At 48.7% G+C, this 23,410-nt stretch overlaps 1 protein-coding gene across 2 annotated transcripts in view; it reads right to left on the reverse strand.

The window, feature by feature from the left end:
- FGF18 (fibroblast growth factor 18) overlaps positions 1 to 23,410 on the reverse strand; it is a 143,892-nt gene that overhangs the window by 118,259 nt on the left and 2,223 nt on the right. The window contains exons 2-3 of one of the 2 annotated variants that reach the window (XM_081855694.1): positions 21,621 to 21,834; positions 21,284 to 21,320 (exon numbers count right to left, since the gene is read on the reverse strand). In XM_081855694.1, the coding sequence (XP_081711820.1) occupies positions 21,284 to 21,320; positions 21,621 to 21,834 (251 nt within the window). Of the gene's footprint in view, positions 1 to 21,283; positions 21,321 to 21,620; positions 21,835 to 23,183; positions 23,227 to 23,410 lie in introns of both variants that reach the window. The other variant, XM_081855695.1, reaches the window with a different exon arrangement.

Below are 23,410 nucleotides of genomic sequence, written 5' to 3' on the forward strand. Positions count from 1 at the left end.
CCCGAGCAATGGTGGTGGAGCAGGTCTATAAACAGGAAGAGTGGAGGCTGGTCCATTGGGGCAAATGGGGCACTGCCCTTCCCAACCTCACTCTGACCTCAGCCAGCCCCAACCCGTCTGTCTTCTGATTTACTCCCATTTCAAGGGGGCGGGGCTCTGCCTGTCAATTAGCTCTGGCTCCACCCACTATTGGTCTTCCGCCCTACCAGTCAGCACCAGCCCCCAGCACCGAGCACAAAGAGTTACCTATAGACAGAGGTGGATTTTGGGCAGCATGACCAGTTCTGCCGCACTGGGCAGCACTGAGCCTGGGGGGGGCCCCATAGTGCATTGCAACCTTGGATCTAGTGGATTGAGCAGAATGTAAGGCGAGAGGTGGGGGCACATAATTTTGGCCTTGGACTGTTTTAAGTTGTGGGTGAACATATCAGATGACACAGCGATTCTTCAAACAGCTCCTGTTTATTCACAGGCCCAGAACAGAACTGGGTTCAGCCAACCTGCTTATATAGAGCTCAACTACAAAGCAACAGTAACAACTTTCTGTAACTATCCAATCACTGAACGTCACTTTCAATTCCTTATTTGCATATGTGGGCCTGAGTGAAAACTATCCACAGTATCCCCCTGCTGGCCCAGGGTGAGAACTTCAGTACATAACACACAGGGTGCCAATGAAGTTTGAAACACCCTGCCCCCTTTCACTCAAGAGAATTGAGTCTCTTGCTAAGGCCACTTAGATTTACATACTTTTCACGTGAACACATGAATATATAACTCCATGTGTATAATAATATGGGAGGAATTCAACAGCATTCTAAGGCGTTCGTTTTATCAGGGCAAATATTTCAGATTGCCAGACAAAATTATCTCAAAGCAGAAGTCTTCCTCGCACAGGGCTTCTGTTGATGGGATTCATTTGCTGAATCCTACCCTATTTATTAGGGACGGGGGTGGCACTGTGGGTTAAACCACAGAACCTAGGACTTGCCGATCAGAAGGTTGGTGGTTCAAATCCCTGCAACGGGGTGAGCTCCCGTTGCTGGGTCCCTGCTCCTGCCAACCTAGCAGTTCGAAAGCACCTCAAAGTGCAAGTAGATAAATAGGTACCACTCCGGAGGGAAGGTAAACGGCGTTTCCGTGCGCTGCTCTGGTTCGCCAGAAGCGGCTTAGTCATGCTGGCCACATGACCCAGAAGCTGTACGCCGGCTCCCTTGGCCAATAAAGCGAGATGAGCGCCGCAACCCCAGAGTCGGCCGCGACTGGACCTAATGGTCAGGGGTCCCTTTACCCTTTACCTTATTTATTTATTAAAGGCTGGCCAGAGAACACTGGGGTGGTATTCAACTGTTGCTCAGAGTAGACCCACTGAAATTAGTCAAAATGTTTTCAGGCGAAGTCATTGTGACATTTTAAAAATACCTTTCAAAATTAAATGAATCTGATGAAATTGTCTGTAGTCCACACAAGTTTGTGCTGTGGTTAAAAAATAAATAAAGTCTTCAAAGTGCCTCAAGGCTCTTTGATTACATCTCTAAGTTTTTTAATCAGTTATTTCTGTGAGCAAATGGGGAAGATCCTGAGATGTAATGGTTTAAAACGGGGGGGGGGGGGGGGGATGAGTCCACAAACATTGATCTCTTGCCCAGCATATGAAGCTGCTATGGATTAATGCCTGCAAAAGCTCTGCATTTTCATGACTATTCCAAATCCCCATGAAATGTGTCGAATCCTGCAAAAATTCTCCGCACCAAAATCTGATTTTTTTGAGAAGTGGAAAAGTGCATTGATTTGCTTTCTCTTCCCTGTCTGATTCACAGATTTTTCTCCCCTGGGGTTAATTTCATATTCCTAGACATGGAACGTGTCTGAGATTTGCACTGTAAAAGGTTTTAAAGAGGCAACGTGCAGCAGTGGCAAAAGAACTTTCTTTTTTTAAAATGTGTGTGGAAGGGGGGCGGCGGAATACTGCTCACATAATAGAAGAAAAAGTGGGATTTGCCTCTGGAGCCCTGAAAATTGGGAGCCTCCTTCCTGAACAAGGAAGAAAGGTATGCCCCCCCCCCACCTCCACCCAGACTCTGATCACTGGAAGGAACTATCACAAAGAGAATACCCAGACCATGACAGCCTAAGCTCAGCCCTTCCTCTTCGCTTTTATGCTACTCTCCATCCTAAAGTGATGCCATTGAATGCCAATAAGGAAGTCATTTGGCAGCCTCAGACAGTCTGTAATTTCTTTAGATATTGGGTCTCCTGCACATGTCGGGAGGGAGGGGGCCGTCAGGTAGGCTGGGAGCAGGCCTGTGTTCTGGCTGCACCTGGTCAGCTAGGAAACATGACCAAATCTCGCATGCATGTGTTTACAGCAGGAGAAATGAGCGTACAATAGGCCTTTGTTGCGGCTGCTAATCAACGTGTGAGTCTCACATTGGGTTTAGTGGAGTGCAGCGCAAGATAAGTTCGACCTGAAAGCAGGGATCCGCTGCCTTTAAGCTAGCCAGCCTCCTTGAAGGCAAAAGGGGGGGAGGCAGGGTGTCGGAGGCTCCCCAGCAACAACAAAGCAACACTTTTTAAAAAGGGGGGGAACGAGGAGCCTTTGACTAGCTAGGTGTGAGTTCAGCTCCCTTTCCTTAAGAAGGGACATGCATTAATCAGCGGTTGCGCCAATCAAAAATTCTATACAGAATGGGAATGCATAGGGGAATATATGAAGAAATATGGTGTTAAAGCAGAACTCTTAATAGGCCATTGTTAAGCGTGTAAGGACAAAATAAGTAATTGTAATTTAACAGTTTTCCTGTTGCTCTATTTTATCAAAACAAAAATATAATGATGGGAAGATCTCACACAGGTGAAGGGAAGCAGTGGGGAGGAGAGGAGGGTTAGGTCAAAATTGGGAAATAAAATAATATCTGGGACAGCAAAGGATATAATAGATTCTTATAGAATATTAATATATTGTAACCAGAACAAAAGTTTAAAAGGGGAAGTAAATGTACTTTTAGTATTTTCATTATTGTCATAGTTATTATTATTTCTTATCGGTAGAAGGCAATGTTAATTTAGGCTTCTTCATTTTGCTGTCTGTATAAAAAATTTTAAGCCAATAAAAAGAAGTGACATGCACAGTATTTTTACCAAACCTTGGTAACCCAAACACTGCCATACAAATTAATTGAGCGACTCAAAAACAATGCACACTCTTTAACACAAACATTGTTAGACGTTCTCCCTTCCCACGAGTGTGCCAGACTCGTTCACTTTTCTGTTTCACGCATATCCCGTGTTTTGACTGAACAATTGGAGGTGCAGTTTTCCTGAGCTCGGCCACGATGATGTTTGCAGCCTTCGAAAGGTTTGCTATGAAATGTTTATTTTTAGATTGGCTCAAAGCAACCACTGCTAGACAATGATGTGCTCATGTCTCAGTCTATAGCCGCTTTGTGCATTAATTTTAGGAAGGCAGTCCTACACGTTTTTTCAAAAAGAGAGAGAGAGACGCATCATTTCATAGACTATTTCTATGACAAACCTCTTGTCTCTTCCGTTCATAGCATAGTCTTATCGTGCATAGATATAATTGCAATAAACACTGTATCTCTGGCATGGTGTTCTGAACAGTACAGTGGTACCTCGGGTTAAGTACTTAATTCGTTCCGGAGGTCCGTTCTTAACCTGAAACTGTTCTTAACCTGAAGCACCACTTTAGCTAATGGGGCCTCCTGCTGCTGCCGTGCCGCCGGAGCACAATTTCTGTTCTCATCCTGAAGCAAAGTTCTTCACCTGAAGCACTATTTCTGGGTTAGCGGAGTCTGTAACCTGAAGCGTATGTAACCTGAAGTGTATGTCACCTGAGGTACCACTGCAAATGTTACTGAATCTATACCAAGTTTTTCGTAGATGATGCCCAAAGATTTTACTCACTAAAAGTAAGTCCATTGATTTCAATGGGTCTAATCTGAATATGATCTACTTCATTATCACCCAATAATAATAGCAACACCTGTTGGCTGTCTTCTTGTGAATTTCTGCCAGATTCATCCAACGAGAGAAAATATTACCATGCCTATTGACATACTCTCAAAAAAACACACCTGATGGAACAATGCTCTCAAAGTTAGCCCATTTATTGTTAAATGGCTCTCTCCCTATGCTGCTGGCAAAGGCATAGTATGTTTGTGTCTGTGTGCACATTCTGTTCACAGATCTGCACACCTGGAAACAGGAGGGGCAAATCTCACATCTGGAGCCCCAGTCCATTGGTGCACAAATTTGTAGACCCTTATGCAAATCAGACGCCTAAATTTTGGATGCCAGGCTTTGCGGGGAGCCAGACCAGTTTCCAGCAATCCTCACATACTTGCACACCATGTCTTACACGGCATATGAGCTTCAGTGTCTCTACTGAGTCATACCCCAAAACGATGAAATATACTTTGAAGTCTTGAGATCCTTTTACAAAATTGTACTGCGATCCTGTCATTTTAACACGGGCCATTAAAATGCAGGTTGTTTATTGGAAAATTCTATAAACGATATCACTTTGGCAGGCTCAGCTCTGGTGAGAGAGACAGAAAGAGAGAGTGCTAAAATAAATAAAGCCATTATTTACTATGTCGTAACCAACTCTACTACCAAAGCATTTAATTTGTTGTGGTGGTTTGTGGCTTATTTTCAGCTTGTCCTTCTGTTTTCACTCATTAGTGTTTAAAATCTGGCACTCTGTAATTAAGTCTTCCAAGCAGGAGGAGCAACAAGTTCTGCAGGAGGCAAGTGTCCTCCAAATAAATCCTTCTTGAAATATAAAAAAAGGATTCCTGAGCAGATGTCCTAGCACAAGTGCAAGAGACTTGTCCAATATTCTTAAAGCACTGGGTTTGCTCCTCATCTGCGCTTGTAACGAGACATCTTATAATGCACTGCATTATAAGACTCAGTGCAATTCCTCCTCTTTCTGTGACTGCAAACGGGGATTATGTGGAATTAACAAAAAAGATTGTGTAGACATTTCACCATTCAATTAACCACGCTTCCCTGGAAAGGTAAAGGGTAAAGGGACCCCTGACCATTAGGTCCAGTCGCGGACGACTCTGGGGGTTGCGGCGCTCATCTCACTTTATTGGACGAGGGAGCCGGCGTACAGCTTCCAGGTCATGTGGCCAGCATGACTAAGCCGCTTCTGGCGAACCAGAGACACCTCCAAAAAGACAGGGTAGAGTTGGAAAAGGGATAACCAAAATGATCAGGGGGCTAGAGCAACTCTGCCCCCCCCCCATGGAAAACTTACAACTGTGGCAGCTTAGGGAAACGGTGAGTAAGTGGTTGGGGAGCATGACAGAGGTGTACGGTGGAACCTCGGGTTTCAAATGTAATCCGTTCCAGAAAACCATTTGAGTTCCGAAAAGTTCAAAAACCGAAGACTCAGTATGTAAGCATCAATACAATAGGAAAACTCAATAGTGCCAAAGAAGGACAGAACTTTTTTTATGTATGCAACAGCAGCAAGAATACTCATCGCAAAGTATTGGAAGACACAAGATTTACCCACCCGGGAAGAATGGCAGATGAAAGTGATGGACTATATGGAACTGGCGGAAATGACTGGCAGAATCCGAGACCAAGGTGAAGAGTCGGTGGAAGAAGATTGGAAAAAATTTAAAGTTTATTTACAGAAACATTGCAAAATTAAGGAATGTTAGAAGGTTGTTGGAATGAAGTAATGTGGTTTTAGCAGAAATGTTATAAAGGATTAGGTTAAAATTGATTTATTAATTGGTGAAAGACGAGAATTATAGTATATTAAGATAAATTATTAGGATAAAAACAAAGCTAGAAATGATTTGCTGAAACATCTAACTGAACTAGAATACAAAAAAGGGAGGTGTGAGGAGATCAAGGAAATAAGTAAAGGAAAGAAAGTTATGCAAAGGTCTGATTTTTTTTTAATTGTTTGTTTGTTTTTATTATGTTTTTTCTTATTTTTCTTTTTTATTGTTTCTCTTTGTAATCTTTAAAATTTGAATAAATATTATTAAAAAAAATAAAATACAATAGGGAAACTCAAAACAGAAGCCGCCTCAGAAGTTCGACCTCCGAGGCGTGATCAAAAATGGAAGCATTTACTTCTGGGTTACGGCATTTGGGTTCCAAAACATTCGTCAACGGAGACGTTCGAAAACCGAGGTTCCACTGTATTAGATTATAAACTGTGAGGAGAAAGGGGATAGATAGTCATTTTCCTCCCTCTCTCATAATATTAGAACATGGGTGAGGGACGTGGGTGGCGCTGTGATCTAAACCACAGAGCCTCTTGGGCTTGCTGATCGTAAGGCCGGCAGTTCAAATCTTCTCAATGGGGTGAGCTCCCATTGCTCTGTCCCAGCTCCTGCCAACCTAGCAGTTCGAAAGCACACCATCGCAAGTAGATAAATAGGTACCGCTGCGGCGGGAAGGTAAATGACATTTCCGTGCACTCTGGCTTCCGTCACGGTGTTATGCCATGCCAGAAGTGGTTTAGTCCTGCTGGCCACATGACCCAGAAAAGCCGTCTGTGGGCAAACGCTGGCTCCCTCGGCCTGAAAGCGAGATGAGCGCCACAACCCCATAGTTGCCTTTGACTGGACTTAACCATCCAGGGGTCCTTTACCTTTTACCTTTTGTGTACAAATAAATGTGGTTGATTCATTACCTTGTTATTATAGACCTCTGGTAAGGGAACCTAATATGCAGGAACAGGAGAGTAAAAGCAAGTTAAGAAACCCCAGTTTGGTCCAAGGTGCAAAGGGCATAATTCTCATGAACATGGTGAGCAATGTGTTGGTGTGCCAGGCAGTGTCTCCTTGTTATTCAGGTGAATAGCAGTTGTGGGCTGGTACATTGGCCAGTTTCTCTCTCCTTCAGCATCAGCGTGACATCACAATGGCCTGTGTCTCTCCTTCTGGTTGGACACATCCGTGTGAGAACACAGTGGCCAGTCTGGGAAAAAGGCAGCATCAGCATGAGATCACAGTGGCCAGTTTTTCTCCCGCAGGTGGCTAGCATGGGACACAGTGGGCAGCCCTTGAGACTATCCAATGAAGTTGAATGATGGGAGATTCAGGACAGCCAAAAAGAATGTAGTTTTTTACACAGCACATATTTAAACTATGGAATTCACTCCCAGAAGATAATAGTGATGGCTAACAAGATGGACAGGTTCCAATTTCATGGAAGATAAGGCCTAGGGCTTGCGGATCAGAAGGTCGGTGGTTTGAATCTCCATGACGGGGTGAGCTCCTGTTGTTCAGTCCCTGCTCCTGCCAACCTAGCAGTTCAAAAGCACGTCAAAGTGCAAGTAGATAAATAGGTACCACTCCGGCGGGAATGTAATCGGCGTTTCCATGCACAGCTCTGGTTTCGCCAAGAGCGGCTTAGTCATGCTGGCCACATGACCCAGGAAAACTGTCTGCGGACAAACGTCAGCTCCCTCGGCCAGTAAAGCAAGATGAGCACTGCAACCCCAGAGTCGTCCGCGACTGGACTTAATGGTCAGGGGTCCCTTTACCTTTAATGTTCTCAATGACTTAACTAGCCACAATGCCTATGTTCACCCTGCCCTGTTGGAGACAGTATGCCTTTGAATAGCAGTTGCTGCAAATCACAGGTGGGAAGGATGCTACTGAGGTCCTGCAATCAATCAGCATTGGGTTGACCACTGTGAGAACAGGACGATGGACTAGAGGAGCCCTTGCTCTGACCCATCAGAGCTCTGCTTATGTTCTTGGGGACAGGAAACCTTTTCCTGAGAAGGGCCATTTTTCCTCAGGGTAATCGGTCAGGGGCCACATGCCAGAAGGCAAGAATCAAAAGTAAGTGGAATAGAATCGTAGACTTGTACAGTTGGAAGGGACCTCTGAGGATCATCTAGTCCAACCCCCAGCAATGCAGAAATATGCAACTGTCCCATATGGGGATTGGATTGGCAAACTTGGTGTTATCAGCATCATGCTCTAACCAACTGAGCTATCCATAGGCAATATTTCAGGATTGTGTAGCCCTCTCTGTGCCACCTTATTCCTCTCTCTGCAATCTCCCCACCCTCTAGCAGTCCGTCTATTTTTAGCTTCCCCCCATCCTCCCCACCTCCAGTAACACTGTTGGGGCTGATTCTTTGCAGAGGGCTTGCCCTACTTCTCTTCCATGACCCTATCCATTTCTGCTCTGCCCATTTCTGTGGGCATTTCCTCTCCCACCATCCTCATCTCCCTCTCGGCTTTCCAGTCTCCTCACTATAAGGCTTCCTTCCCTCCAGCGGCGTAGCGTGGGTTGTCAGCACCCGGGGCAAGGCAAGTAATTTGCGCCCCTAACCCCTAACCTGCCGCCGCTGCCAGCTTCTTCTTGCTGCTGCCTGAGCTGGGGTATTTACGGTAAGGTAGCCACGGCGGCGGCGGCGGCGGGTCTGTGTCAGGTGATCTGAGGCGAGTTGCCGCTGGCGCTGCCGCCCAGACGACGCCGCTTGCCCGGAGGAGGAGGAGGGCAGAGAGGCAAGGAAAATGCAACATGGCCTAGCAGCTGCAGCAGCGGCGGCGGCAGCGGGGCTGTGAGGAGGGGCTGCCTGGCACGCCCTCCGCGGCCCTGACGCACGGGGACCGCGGCAAGTGCTGAGAGCCGCTGCCTGCCGGACGCCTTCAGCCCGGATGCACGCACAGCTTGTCGGTTCCGCGAGACATGGGGCTCTGCTACAGCCTGCGCCTGACGCTCTTCGGTGACTCTGGAGGCGGTGAGCGTGCCCCCCCCCAGATGTTGCACCCGGTGCGGCCGGGCCCCCCTGCACCCCCCACGCTACGCCACTGCTTCCCTCCAATGCTTTTGCCACCCCAGGCTCACTGCACAGCAGCCGCATCTACAAAAGGGCCCTAAGGAAGTCAGATTATCCTCCACCAGGGCCAGGGCCTTCTCAGTGATGGCTCCGACCTGGTAGAATGCTCTGTCCCACGAGACCAGGGCCCTGCAGGATTTAACTTCCGTCCGCAGGGCCTGTAAGACAGAACTATTCAGCCTGGCTTTCAATTTGAACTTAGCCTGATCTTTTATTCCCCTTCCTTCCCTCCCCTTCGCTTTTTATGAAGATTACCCGCTCTGGGATCCCACAGCTAATTCTCCCAGGTCTCCTCGCTGGCCCAAATAGGACTAACTTAGCCAGCTAGCCCTGGTGATCATCTAATGTTTATTGGATGGATTTTCCCCCTAGATTGATTTTTGAATTCTGAATTTATTGTTATTCACGTTTTATACTGTCTTTTAAGTTGCTTTTGTCGCATCAATTAAGTGTTTTAAATTTGTTGTTAGCCACCCTGAGCCCAGTTTTCTGAACAGGGAAGGGCTGGGTATAAATAAAAATTTATTATTATTATTATTATCTCTTTCCCCCAACCCACCCATTCTTACACACACACAATGCAGAAGAGGAAACAATTCTCAAAGGGGAGACCCAGAATGAAGCTGCCAAGTCAGAGGGCCACGTGGAATTAGGCTGGAAGCTGAAATGTGCCTGCAGGGCCTCCTGTTCCCCACAACAGAGCCATGCAATTCACCTCATCTTATTAAAGGTAAAGGGACCCCTGACCATTAGGTCCAGTCACGGACAACTCTGGGGTTGCAGCGCTCATCTCGCTTTACTGGCCAAGGGAGCCGGCGTACAGCTTCCGGGTCATGTGGCCAGCATGACTAAGCAGCTTCTGGCGAACCAGAGCAGCGCACGGAAGCACTGTTTACCTTCCCACCAGAGTGGTACCTATTTATCTACTTGTGCTTTGACATGCTTTCAAACTGCTAGGTTGGCAGGAGCTGGGACAGAGCAACGGGAGCTCACCCTGTCGCAGGGATTCGAACCGCCGACCTTCTGATCGTCAAGCCCTAGGCTCTGTGGGTAAATAAATAAATAAATGGAATAACAAGCCTCGTTCCCAGTTATGCTTGTCTAGACACTAACTTAATCACTCTTCCTCTCATACACAAATTCACACAGAGGCCTGGGTTTATGGACAGTGTGACTTCTGGGAAAGTTTGAGATCAGACTTTCCTAATACAAATTAGCCACGGGCAATCTCATCTCTATCCAAACCATCGTTACCAAAATATGTTTAACAAACATTTAAAAATTCCCTTCCAATGGAAATCTAGCCATTCATAGAAGAGCGGTTATATCTTGCACTTTCTCCTGTTGTGTGTTTGCATGAAACGTTCAGTCACATAAAGCTGGGGAGATGGCCTGGTTATGGGAAGATGGGCAGTTTAGTAGCAGAGAGACATCTTAGGAGTGGCACCCGTTTGCAGGCTCTATACATATGAAAGTGCCACAATAGCAGAAGTTGCATCTATTAAATTGGGCTGACCACATAGTTGTTAAACATACAGACCCCCTTCCCTGTATTATTTACTTAAAAGCATTGCAAATCTCTAAGCAGTATACGAAAACACAACAAAAACACAACAGAACAACAGTGAATAAGTAACATCCGAAACAACCTACACAACCAGCCTCCTAGAGTGGATTTCAGTTTCACATTTGCATCAGTACATCGCCCAGGCCTAGTAGCAATGGCCACTAATTTGGATTGTTGTTGTTGCTGCTGTTATTTATACCCCGCCTATCTGCCACTCCGGACGTGGGTGGCACTGTGGGTTAAACCACAGAGCCTAGGACTCACCGATCAGAAGGTCAGCGGTTTGAATCCCCGCGATGGGGTGAGCTCCCATTGTTCAGTCCCTGCTCCTGCCAACCTAGCAGTTCGAAAGCACACCAAAGTGCAAGTAGATAAATAGGTACCACTCTGGCGGGAACGTAAACGGCGTTTCCATGTGCTGCTCTGGTTCGCCAGAAGCAGCTCAGTCATGCTGGCCACATGACCTGGAAGCTGTACGCCGGCTCCCTCAGCCAATAAAGCAAGATGAGTGCCACAACCCCAGAGTCGGCCATGACTGGACCTAATGGTCCTTTACCCTTTACCTTTATCTGCCACTCTGGGCAGCTCCCAACAGAATATTAAAAACACAATAAAACATCAAGCATTAAAAACTTCCCTAAACAGGGCTGCCTTCAGATGTCTTCTAAAAGTCAGTTGTTTATTTCCTTGACATCTGATGGGAGGGCGTTCCACAGGGCAGGCGCCACCACTGAGAAGGCCCTCTGCCTGGTTCCTTGTAACCTCACTTCTCTCCGTGAGGGAACCGCCAGAAGGCCCTGAGAGCTGGACCTTTCAAGGGCCATTAAACAAATTCATGGAGGATAAGGTTTTCAATGACCTAGCTACCCATGGAGGCTACTGTACGTTCTCCCTCAACTATCAGAGGGAGAATGCCTCTGATTATCCATTGCTGGGGAACACAAGTGGGGAGAGGGCTGTAGCCTTCAAGCCCTGCTTGCAGATTTCCCATGAGCATCTCGTTGGCCACTGTGAGAGAAGAGGGGTTCTTCCTAATTTCTTAATTGTTCTAGACCAGGAATAAAGGTAAAGGGACCCCTGACCGTTAGGTCCAGTCATGGCTGACTCTGGGGTTGCAGCGCTCATCTCGCTTTATTGGCCGAGGGAGCCGGCGTACAGCTTCCGGGTCATGTGGCCAGCATGACTAAGCCGCTTCTGGCGAACCAGAGCAGTGCACGGAAACGCTGTTTACCTTCCTGCCAGAGCGGTATCTATTTATCTACTTGCACTTTGATGTGCTTTTGAACTGCTAGGTTGGCAGGAGCAGGGACTGAGCAACGGGAGCTCACTCCGTCGCAGGGATTCGAACTGCCGACCTTCTGATCGGCAAGTCCTAGGCTCAGTGGTTTAACCCACAGCGCCACCCGCGTCCCAGACCAGGAATCTCCTCAGCCAAAACAAGAAGCACTTTTTGTCCCAGAGTCAATTAGGAGGCTCCTTCTCTCTTCAAACACATGCTCCTATCTGCTTTGCCCATGGCGCTCGACAGAACCAACAAGGCCATCTCTTCTTCAGCATGTAGCTGGGATGAGCTCTTCCCTCTCGCAAAGCATTTGCTGTTGGAATTACTTAACGGAATATGGCCTTTGGCCCATCCCCACACGCAGAAGTCCCAAAGGCTGCAAGAATACAAGCTGATCTTTGCTCACTCACACTCTTTGCTCTGTCCAGCATGCAGCTGTTTGGGCAGGCTAAATCATCCGTCTGGCTGGATGTGCAACCGTCATTCCCGTTGCTACGTCTGACGAAAACCAAAACCAGCCGCTCTAGCGATACGAGAAACTGATGCAGGAGAGCAGGAGAGACAAACCAGCAAGCGAAACAAGGGTGTTTGCCAGGGGGGAGCTGGCACTGCCCTGTGCCAGCCCTTTCACCAATCCACCCATGAGGGTCTCTATCTCCAGCAACATTGCCATTGTATCCTCCCTAATTGCACAAAACACATGCAGGAGAGAAAAAACACTAGATTTCTCCCTCGCTTTTCAAGACATCCTCATATGTGCACACAGGGCAGGCCCTCTTCCCAGTACTACTGGACTTCCAATTCCTATCATCTCTAATGCTGGGGCAGATGGGAATTGGGAGTCTAACAAGTTAGGGAGAGTCACAGGATCGTAGAAGAGAGTATTATTCTACCCAGGTCCTTTTCCTGCGGCACAATTATTCTCTTATCTTCTCTATAGCAGCCTTAAGAGGCTGAAAGTGAGGTTGTGCCTCTTTGCCTTCTGCTGTCTTCTCTAAACCTGCTTAGCCTGCTGGAAGCCTTTGTGTTTCTCTTGTCCTCAGAGCCATCTCTTCTATTTCCACAGCCTTCGTGGAAAGTGGTGATCAAAACGGAACACCATCCTCCAGCTGAGGCCTAGACACTGCCAAGTGAAGCAGGACTGTTCTTTCTCAGACCACCCCCAATGGACATTCCCAGGGATTTGGCGCCAATATCCAAGCTCAAGTGGGACTGATGGAATCAAGAATCCAACTTATTATTTTTGAAAAGAGAAGAAAAGCGAATTACTGGAAGGAAGTCTGGTCACATAATTTCCCCCCAAACCATCATCCCCGCCCACTGGCCATGCAGGCTAGGACTGATAAGAACTGGTGTCCAACAAGTTGGACATAACATTATGATGGCTGACTGGGAAAAGTTATGGACTACAGGTATGAAGTTTACGGCATGTAATGCCTTAAGAGAGAATATAATGAAAATGATTTATAGGTGGTATTTGACACCAGTCAAGCTTGCAAAAATTTATCATTTGCCTGATAATAAATGTTGGAAATGCAAAGAGATTGAAGGGACATTCTTTCACCTTTGGTGGACATGCCCAAAGATTAAGACCTTCTGGGAGGTGATCTATAACGAAATGAAAAAGGTATTCAAATATACCTTCCAGAAGAAACCAGAGGCCTTTCTCTTGGGCATGGCCGGCCAATTGGTGCGAAAGGAGGATAGAACCTTTTTTATGTACGCCACAACAGCAGCAAGAATACTCATCGCAAAGTACTGGAAAATACAAGATCTACCCACCCGGGAAGAATGGCAGATGAAGCTGATGGAATATATGGAACTGGCTGAGGTGACTGGCAGAATCCGGGACCAAGGAGAAGGGTTGGTGGAAGAAGATTGGAAAAAATTTAGAGTTTATCTTCAAAAATATTGTAAAATTAAGGACTGTTAGAAAGATGTTGGGAAAAGGAAATTATGTGGTTTTAGCAGAAAAGATATAAAGGATTAAGTAAAAATGAATTGTTGAAAGAGAGGAGGTAAAATTACAATATGTCAAGACAAATTATTAGGATAAAAACAAAGTTGGAAGGATTTGCTGGAATACCTAATTGAATTAGAATACAAAAATGGGAGGCGCGAGGAAGTCAAGGAAATAAGTGAATGTAAGAAAGTGAGTTAAAGGTTGGATTTGTTTTTTATCTTTTATCTTTTTCTTTTTTGCCCATATGTACTGTTTTTTTCTTTTCTTGCCTGAGTGTTTTTTGTGTTTTGTATTTTTTGTAACCTTTAAAATCTGAATAAAAATTTATTATAAAAAAAAAAACTGGTGTCCAACAAGACACTCTCTTGAAGGGTCACAGGTTCCCTGCCATGGATATAGGGTCATAGGAGAGAGAGGGAACTCTAGGGTGATTCAATTCAAAGCCCTTCCCAGTGCCATAATTCTCTTATCTTCTCTGTAGCTGCCTGAAGAGAGAGGGACTGCTGAAATGTCTCCATTTTTGCCATTGGGATAACCCAGTGTCAGAGCAATGAAGGTGCAGGACTTCAGTCAACAGGAACAGGTTGTCATGGACAGACTGTATGCAGAAGAGGCACCGGCTGGGGAATTCACTAGGGAACCACCAGGGGGAGAAAGCTCAGAGCCAGGGGAGTTGTGGCGGGACAACGATGAGAGAGGTCTGGGGGAAGTAGGTGTTGGAAGCTGGAGGGGAAACAGGGGTTAGTGAGCAGGAAGACTCTCTGGCAGACAGCAGTCCAGAATCAGAGGCAAAATAATAATAATAATTTATTATTTGTACCCCGCCCATCTGGATGAGTTTCCCCAGCCACTCTGGGCGGCTTCCACAAAGACCAAAAATACACTAAGATGTCACACATTAAAAACTTCCCTGAACAGGGCTGCCTTAAGATGTCTTCTGAATGTCAGGTAGTTGTTTATCTCTTTGACATCTGATGGGAGGGCGTTCCACAGGGCGGGTGCCACTACCGAGAAGGCCCTCTGCCTGGTTCCCTGTAGCTTTGCTTCTCGCAATGAGGGAACCGCCAGAAGGCCCTCGGCGCTGGACCTCAGCGTCCGGGCAGAACGATGGGGGTGGAGACACTCCTTCAGGTATACTGGGAGTGGAGGTAGGAGAAGTGGAGGCAGGAGAGGAGGGGAGTCAGAAAGTTGAGATCAAGGGAGTCTCCCCCTCCTGCTGTGACCTCCTGCTCCCCCTGGTCTCCAAGAATGCGCAGAGAAATGAAAAGAGCAGAACAGAGAGTGGTTGTGCACAGACACAGTTTCAAACTGTGTGGGGAAATTCCAGAAGCAGGGTGAGAAGGGTGAGAAGGCGGGGACCTTCAGTCCTCGCAACTGTGTCATCGGGGCAAGACCTACCAGGGTGGGTTGCTGAGACCACTAGGCATGAGCTGTGTTTTGGTTTACTTGAATAAAGAGTTAACTTCACTGGCTTATTACTTGAGTGTTGACTCCAGCCCTGGCACAGATTAAGGCTCCTGACCCCTTGCCCACCACACCTCACATTCACTTTCGCCCTGTGCAACATACATAATTTTACTTGTGAGCCACCTTTCCACAGTTGTAACCATGCTCAAAATGGCTGACAACATGCCAAAGAACAGCAAAAAATGAGTCAGTCTCAGATGGCAAGGAGAATGACGTCTTGCAACAACAAAAAAACACCTCACAACATATTTTACTGTTTGCATAATATCAAGTCCTGGCAATGGCTAAGAGACTCTGGCTAAGACAACATGATGGTGAATGCTCACCATAGAATGATGACAAGGCCCGGATGCTTGGCACATGGCTACTAGTACCAGAAAGAATGTCTAATGACTGTGGAAATCCCACAAGAGATCTAATTGCAGATCTAGATGCAGGTCGTGTCAAGACTTCACCAGGCTACCTAAGTAAGTTCTCTTGCTGCGTGTTCTAGGACTGTTGGACCAAGCACTGAGGACATGAGGAGAGTGATGAAACTGCAGGGTCAAAGCCATTCTTTATCTCGTCACTGCAGCAAGCACAGCCAATTATGTGGCTCTTTTCTAATCTCCCCCCCCCCCCTTTAACCCAACTGGAAGAGAATTAATTATGGCTTTCAGCATCAAGATGTACAAAGCAACGTTCTAGCTATGCTTAATGCTGAAATTGTTTCCACTGCATGAATGCATGTCTAACTTTCTTTTTTTTTTTTCATCTGATACACTTATCCCCTGCCTTTCCTTCCAAGGAGCTCAAGATGATTGACCATATGTTCCTCACACTCACCTCACTCTTTTAATCAAAACAACCACTCTCAGGTGGGTTAAGCTGAGAGATAGTCACTGGGCCCAGGGTCACCCAGTGAACTTAGACGAGTTGGAATTGAATCAGGGTCCCCTAGTCTGACCTATTTGCTCAACCTCTTCTCTGAGGCTCGTTGGTACCACTTTTACTCGCATCCTCTTCTTAAAACCTCTCAACTCTACAAAGGGATGGATGAAGGAAGGCCTCTGTGTGTGATTCTGCTCTGCACAGAGAATAGTCATGAGTTAATTCCTTCCTTGACTCCACCCCTCTAATTATAGAACATAAAACCATTCAGAGGAGCATTCCAGACGGCGTAACTGTTATCACAGTTAGAAGCTTAAAGCAACACTGGAGTAGCACCATAGGGTAGCAGCTGCAAGCTTTTGCCTTCTTGTGGGCTTTCTGGAAAAACCTGGCTGGCCATGGCTGGAAAAAGGATGCTAGTCTAGACTGGTCCTCAGAGTGGGGTGGGATAGCTTGGGCTGCCCTCCAGGGAAAGCCGTTCCATGAGAAAAGATGATCCTCTTTTTTCAAGCAACGGTTTCAAGCAACCTGCCACGGCTATTAATTTGTCCACTGCTGCTAGTCTGCCTTCTCCTCAGCCACTGCCATAACATGGCCCACTGCCTAAAAGCCACATGTATCTGCTGGCCATGGAACAGCCGCAACCACCACTGCAAGGAGGACCATTGCCGCTCTGCCATGGCCTCCAAAAACGGTTTATCTACAGCACTGCCCAAGGCCATCTCACCCCGATGCCTCACACACAGAGTCACAACACAGAGTCTTTCCTCAGCGTGAGGTGTTGTGGAGCAAGGTGTCCCTGGAAAGCACCTTCACTACTGCCGCTTTGACACAAGAGCAAAAGCATTTCCAAGGTTTACATTTCAAACAGTATTTGTCATTTCAGCAAAGCAACTGGCGTGCTTAGTGTTCCTGTGGACTCTCCAATAATAATAATAAAACAATAAAAAATTATTTATATCCCGCCCTCCCCAGCCGAAGCCAGGCTCAGAGCAGCTAACAACAGTAAAAATAACACAGTTTACATAAAATCACAATCAATTAATTGAAATACATTCTAAAATCAATTCAGAGTCAAATTAATGGCAACCACTGGGCTAGAGTTCTGTGAGGATTACAGAAGGAGGGGGTCAGACTGTGCCTTAGCCAAAAGCTTGGTGGAACAGCTCTGTCTTGCAGGCCCTGCAGAAAGATGTCAAGTCCTGCAGGGCCCTAGTCTCTTGTGACAGAGCGTTCCACCAGATCAGGGCCACGGCCAAAAAAGCCCTGGCTCTGGTTGAGGCCAGCCTAACTTCCCTGTGGCCTGGGACCTCCAAGATGTTTTTATTTGAAGACCGTAAGGTCCTCCATGGGACATACCAGGAGAAGTGGTCCCGTAGGTACAAGGGTCCTAGGCCGCATAGGGCTTTAAAGGTTAAAACCAGCACCTTAAACCTGATCCTGTACTCCACCGGGAGCCAGTGCAGCTGGTATAGCACCGGGTGAATGTGATCCCGTGGCGAGGACCCCGTAAGGAGTCTCACTGCGGCATTCTGCACCCGCTGGAGTTTCTGGGTCAGTCTCAAGGGTAGCCCCACGTAGAGCAAGTTACAATAAGGCCATCTCACCTGGTCATCCTAGTGCCTTAGTCTGAGGAAGGATGCCCCAACCACCACTTCTTTTCAGGCAGATATCCCTGAGCCTGGTCTACTGTGTTCCTATCCATTGAATGTGGCATGCTCAGGAGTGGATTGGGTCCATTGTCATTTGCTCACCTGGTATATTTGGTAAAGACAGGGAGGGCTTTCCGCAGGTTAACAATGACAAATCCCAGCCATGATAAATACTGCAACAGCTAACTGATGCCAACCCTCCTAAGATGTTGGGAAAGTTTAATTCCTGAACTGCCAAGTAACATGCAACGAGTGGGCTGAAATCCTTTGCCTGAATATTTAAATTTGGTGGGAGCAGACTTGCAGGACTGAATCCATTCCTTATAGACTTCTAAAGGCAACAATTTCCTCTAAATAAATATTAAGCCTAAGTGATGCTTTAAATGAAAGCCAAAGGTTAACACCTACCAAAGATGATCATTATAATCAAAAGCTTCTAATCCTCCTCTCTCTCCCTCTCTTTTTCTCTCATTCCAGCTCCACACATGTAACCCAGCCCAAATCAATCCAGATGCGCTGGATAGCAAAGTGGTCAATAAACATAAACTCCCTGTATGTGCATCTTTTCATATATATATTTTTATTAACACTGTACACATGCGCTTGAAAGTCCTGAAGATAACTAATCAAGAGTTTGGCTTTGTGCTATGATACCCATATTAGTGGACCCTCTCTAAAAAGGCCCTCCCAGCAGATTGGAGGAAGAGGAAGAGATCACCTTTACTTATCATTGATTGATTGATTGATTGATTGATTGATATCCCACTCTATCCCATGGGCTCGGAACAGCACACATACAACAGTTTTTTCCTTCCCCATTCCCTTCAAACCCATCCTTAATATTGTGTATTTTTAAAGATTCTGGCTTAAGCTTGCCCCACCCCTCAGTCCTCACCCCCTGCTAAAACTAAGCCTGACACCACAATCCTATTGCACATATTACTTGTGGGACTAAGCCAGGCATAGGCAAACTCAGCCCTCCAGATGTTTTGGGACTACAACTCCCATCATCCCTGACCACTGGTCATGTTAGCTAGGGATGATGGGAGTTGTAGTCCCAAAACAGCTGGAGGGCCGAGTTTGCCTATGCCTGGACTAAGCCACATGGGGGTGCCAACATGGGTGAAGCCGGGGGGGCAGGGAGGGGCAGCTGCCACCCCAAATAAATAAAAATCAATAAAAATACATCGCTAACTTAGGTTCCAAACCCCGCCGCCAACAAAAGGCCTGCCCCCCCCCCACACAAAAATCCTGGCTACACCCATGGGTGCCAAACTGGGTGAAATAAAGCCAAGCTTTGCCCCTGATTAAACCCCATTCAGTTCAATGGGGATCACTTCCCAAGTGAGCGGGTGCAAGATTGCATCCTGAAACTGAACGGCACATACTCTTCTCTGCTTTAACCTCTCCTCAATCTTCCTCTATTGGAGTGGCACAGAACCTCCATCCCGTCCCGTGGGTCTAATTGCCCCTCCCCCGTGTTGTTTCAGCCAAGCCACGCCCACCTGCTCTGCACCTGACATCGCTTGCCGGTTGCTTCCCCTGCGTCGTTTTTGTTTTTTTTTAGATTGCAAGCTCCTCGGGGCAGAGACCCTTCTTTTTTATCTTTAGGCTGTGAAGCGCCCTGTGCGCTGATGGCACAAGAAGAAGAGCCTCTTACAAGCTTTCATTCGCTCTGCAGAAAATCCTGCCGTCAGATTCCCCCCGGAGCACAAAAAATGTTGCATAATCAGCACTAAAGTGAAGTATGGTTCTAATACTGGGAGAGTACAGAAAGTATTTTTCTCTCTCTCTTCTCCCTTCTTCTTCTTCTTCATTATTTTATTGCTTTGGAAAGCCTGAGAGCTCCAACTGTATAGATGCCAATAACTTCCCAAAGTTTTGGTGTTTTTTTAAAAAAAGGCTGCTGCTGCTGAAGTAAGAGATCGGATTTTTTAGCAAGTGCTTTAGAGGCATCACGCCAAAAGTCTTCTGCTTCCCTAAAAGCAACGAGGGGATGGGAGCGCGGTGGGGAGCGGGACAGATAAGGGGGTGGGATAGGAGTTGATTAACTTCAGTTACTGCACAAATGGGGGTGGGGGGGGGAGAGAGAAAGGAGCTTTCTCCCTCCCTCCCGCCCTGTGTCTGTCTGTTTCTGCCAAGGGTGCCCGTTTCGCTGTGAGCAAACGCCTTTTTCTTCCAACCGCAAAGTAATTTACAGCTGAAGATTTCGGAGTCTTTTTCTCTCTCCCGGTCCTTCTGAGTCCCCCTTTCCTTGTTGTTTTTTCCTACTCTCTCTCTCTCTCTCTCTCTCTCTCTTGCTGGGTTGGGGATTTTTAAAGACTTCTCTCTTTTTTTTTCAAAGGAGGTAAGGCTATGGCACGGCTCTCGGTGCTTGGCTTTCGGAGGAGTCTCGGATTTCAGAGGCTTTAATCCGTTTGTACAGGATCAGTTCCTACCCAACATGAAACAACCGCAACAGAAACCCTGGCAGACAGGTGCATTCCGGGCGGAGAGAGAGAGAGCGAGAGGAGCGAGGCGGCTGGAGCGAGAGCGAGCGAGCGACCTTGGGAAGAAGGTGAGGGCGCCGGCGGAGAGAAAAGAAAGGGGGGGAGCAGGTTGGAGGGAGAGGTGTTGTAGGGCGCCTGGGGCCCCTGCTGCATTGTGGCTCCTTACGACGCGCGCGGGAAGCTTGCCCAAAGCAACAAACAGCGAAGCGCGGCGAGGCCAAGGCGAGAGCGCGAGACGGAGGAGGTCTCCAAAGCACCTGCCTTGCCAACTCTGAAATATTCAAGATCGCGGGCGGGTCTGTCTCCGGACGCACGTGCTGCCTCGACACCAGCTCCAGCTACGCCGCACCAGAAATCCTTCTTTTCTCGCTCGCTTCTTTCCCAGCTCCTTCCCGCCGCCCCCCACCTTCCTCACAAAAAAGCGGTAGAATGTCACGGAAAACCATGCGATCCACTCCACCCAACACCAGGCCAGTTTTACTATAGTATAATCAGGCAGAGAGGTAGATGTTTGCAAAGAGAGGCATCTCCAAGTTGCAGAGAGTTCCTTTCCTAATTCCTCCCCGCCACCAACCCGATTGGATCCGGGTGCGTTTCTCCTCAAGGAGAGTGGAGGCTCTCCACGTTAGATGAAGGATCTCACGCGTCTTCAAAGCATGGGATCTATTTTCTTTCCTTTTCCAAGTCCTCCTGAGAGCCATCGAGCTCCAAGAGCAGAACCTCCTGCCCGTGCCCTGCAAGATTTTTTGCAAAGCGAAGGCCAACATCTCCTCCTCACATCATTAGCCAGACTAATGCGCTCCAGAGAATACCTTCTTAATGCAGAGCTCCTGGCATATTACAGCAGAAACAGCCATTTGGGAACAGGCGTTGGGGGGGGGGGGAGGGTCTGATCAGAGGGAATCCTTGAAGACCGTTTGATTCATCCGGTGGATGAAGTCCACTCTCTCGCTCCGGCTCTCTCTGAGCTGGAAAGTTCGGCAAGGCGGAAGATGCCGGTTTGGAGAGCAAGGGGATTCTCTCTCTACAGCTATAATAAACTGGCTCGTAAAAGTGACGGGGCCGGGGGCGGGGGGGCGGAGAGAGAAAGAATCAAACAGGGGAAGAGGTTTGCGAGGGGGAGGGTCCCTTACCTGTACCTGGATGCACAGCAGCAGGAAGTGTAAACATCTGGGGAGAGGGAGAAGAGAAAGGCAACAAAAGATCAGAAGGATGCGATGGAAAGTTCACCAAAAGACAATCAACACGCGCGCGCCGGTGGTTTTGTCGGAGAAAGAGCGCAGTTAGGATATCCAATATTGGGGCGAGGAAACTCTCTTTTGGGGGGAAGGGGAGGGTGTCGGGGGGGGGAGCTGAAAAGATCCCGAAGTGACACTTTAAAAAAGAAACAAAGAACGAAAAAGCCGGTGGCGGGGAGGGGGGTTTGGTGAAGAAATGCGCCAAGCGGCGCAAGGTCAGCATGATCCTTACAGGCAAGTGCAGGCGGAAAGCAGGGAATAATACATCGCTGAGCGCGGCGGCGGAGGCGGCGGAGGCGAGGTCCAGTGGCTTCCCGGGAGCGGCCGAGCGGTCAAACCTCGAGCCGCAGCCTGGCCATGGGAGGAAGGAGGGTCCCGTCTTGTCAAGTCCGGCGGCGGCGGCGGCGGCGGCGGCGGCGTCCGGTTTCCAGCGGTGGCGTTTGGCGCTGAGTAGCAAGGCGGAGAAGTTGAGCGCCCGGCTGCTTTGCCTCCTCCGAGTGACTCCCTTAGACATCAGCTCTCCTCTTTCCCCCCCGTCTCTCCTCCTCCTCCTCCTCCGGGCTCGCTGGATGCGAGTGAGTGAGGGAGCGCGCGCGCGCGCGCCTGTGGTGTGTCTGCTGCGCGCGCGCGCCTGTATGTGTGTGTCTGCGCGTCTCTCTCTCTCTCTCTCTCTCTCTCTCTCTCACACACACTCTGTCTCTCCGCCTTTGGAGAGAGGAGAAGGTGCTGCCCGGTTGTCAGCAACTTCCGATCATCAGCAACAAGCCCTCCTTTCCCCCCTCCTCCGTCTCGCCGCCGCCACCTCCCCCCCCCCCACCCCTCTCCTCTCCTCCCCTCTCCCTGGCTCTTCCCTGGATCAGACTGCCCAGACAGATGCCCAAGGATGCGTCTCAGGTCCCTGGTCTCCTTCTCGTCTCTGTGTCTCTCTCTTTCTGTCTTTCCCTCCCCACCGATGGGTTGGGTGGCGGCGGCAGGAGCGCGACGAGCCTCCGGGTCTCTCCCTCGCTCCCTCCCAGTCGCTGGGCAGGTTCCTTACGAGGTCATCGGAGGGGAGGGCCGGGCTCCCTCGGGGTCGCTTTGGCCCAGGGCCACCTGCAAGCGGGCAAGGAGCCCCTTCTCCTCCTCCTCCCGCCTCTGCGCTCTCTCGCCCGGCTTCTCTCGGCATCCTCCCCACCTGGAGAAGAAGGGGTGCGAGGCGGGTGGGGTAGAATGTGTTGGAGAGGGAGCGCGGCGCACAGAGAGAGAAAGAAGATCCTGGGCCAGCGGAGGGAGGCGCTTTGCACTTGCTGGAGGCGAAGGGCGCTCGGGAAGCCAGCTGGCGGCTGGGCCTCCGCCTCTCCGCCAGTCCCGTTGCGCTGGGAGAGCCTCGGTACCTGCGCGGCAGCCAGAGACCGCAGCGACGCGGCGACACAAAAGCGGGCGAGGGAGGCGCGAGAGAGCGCCTTTTGGAGCGGAGGGGCAAGAGGAGGACGCGCGGAACCGGGGGAGGCAGGCAGGCGGGCAGGCAGAGATCATGGCAACTCCATGGAGCCTCCAGACTCAGGGGTAGTCTATCCCCACCCCCACCCCGAATGGGAGTGCGGGGAGGGGGGAGCACTTAGCTGGAGAAGGCTGGGCTTCCCAGAAGTATCTGGTTGGGCGCTGCTCAAAACAGGAATTTGGAGCGGAATGCAGGTTCTGATCCAACAGGGCTGTCCTGAACTGAGAGCCTCCAGGGTTCAAGTAGCGCTGCAGCTCTGGATAAAAGTTGCTGGGCGTGTGCGGGTGGGAGCTGGGCAGCAGGGGGCGCTGTTACCTCCGTGCGTTGCTTGCCGGGGTGGTTGGTGTCCGCTCGGTGACTGGAAGATAGGAGAGTCAGCAGTTAAGCAGGAGCCAATGACAGGCACAGCCAACCACTGGCTGGTTGTAAGGAGGCAGGCAGGTGGGGGCAGGTGGAGGTGTGTGGGGCAGCACTTCATTCGCCCTAATGGAGGACTGCTTGCTTGTGGGCATCCCTGAAGGCATTTGGCAGGATGCTGTTGG

The sequence above is a fragment of the Podarcis erhardii genome (genome assembly GCF_964252035.2).
Source record: "Podarcis erhardii genome assembly, chromosome: 3".
Lineage (NCBI taxonomy): Eukaryota > Metazoa > Chordata > Lepidosauria > Squamata > Lacertidae > Podarcis > Podarcis erhardii.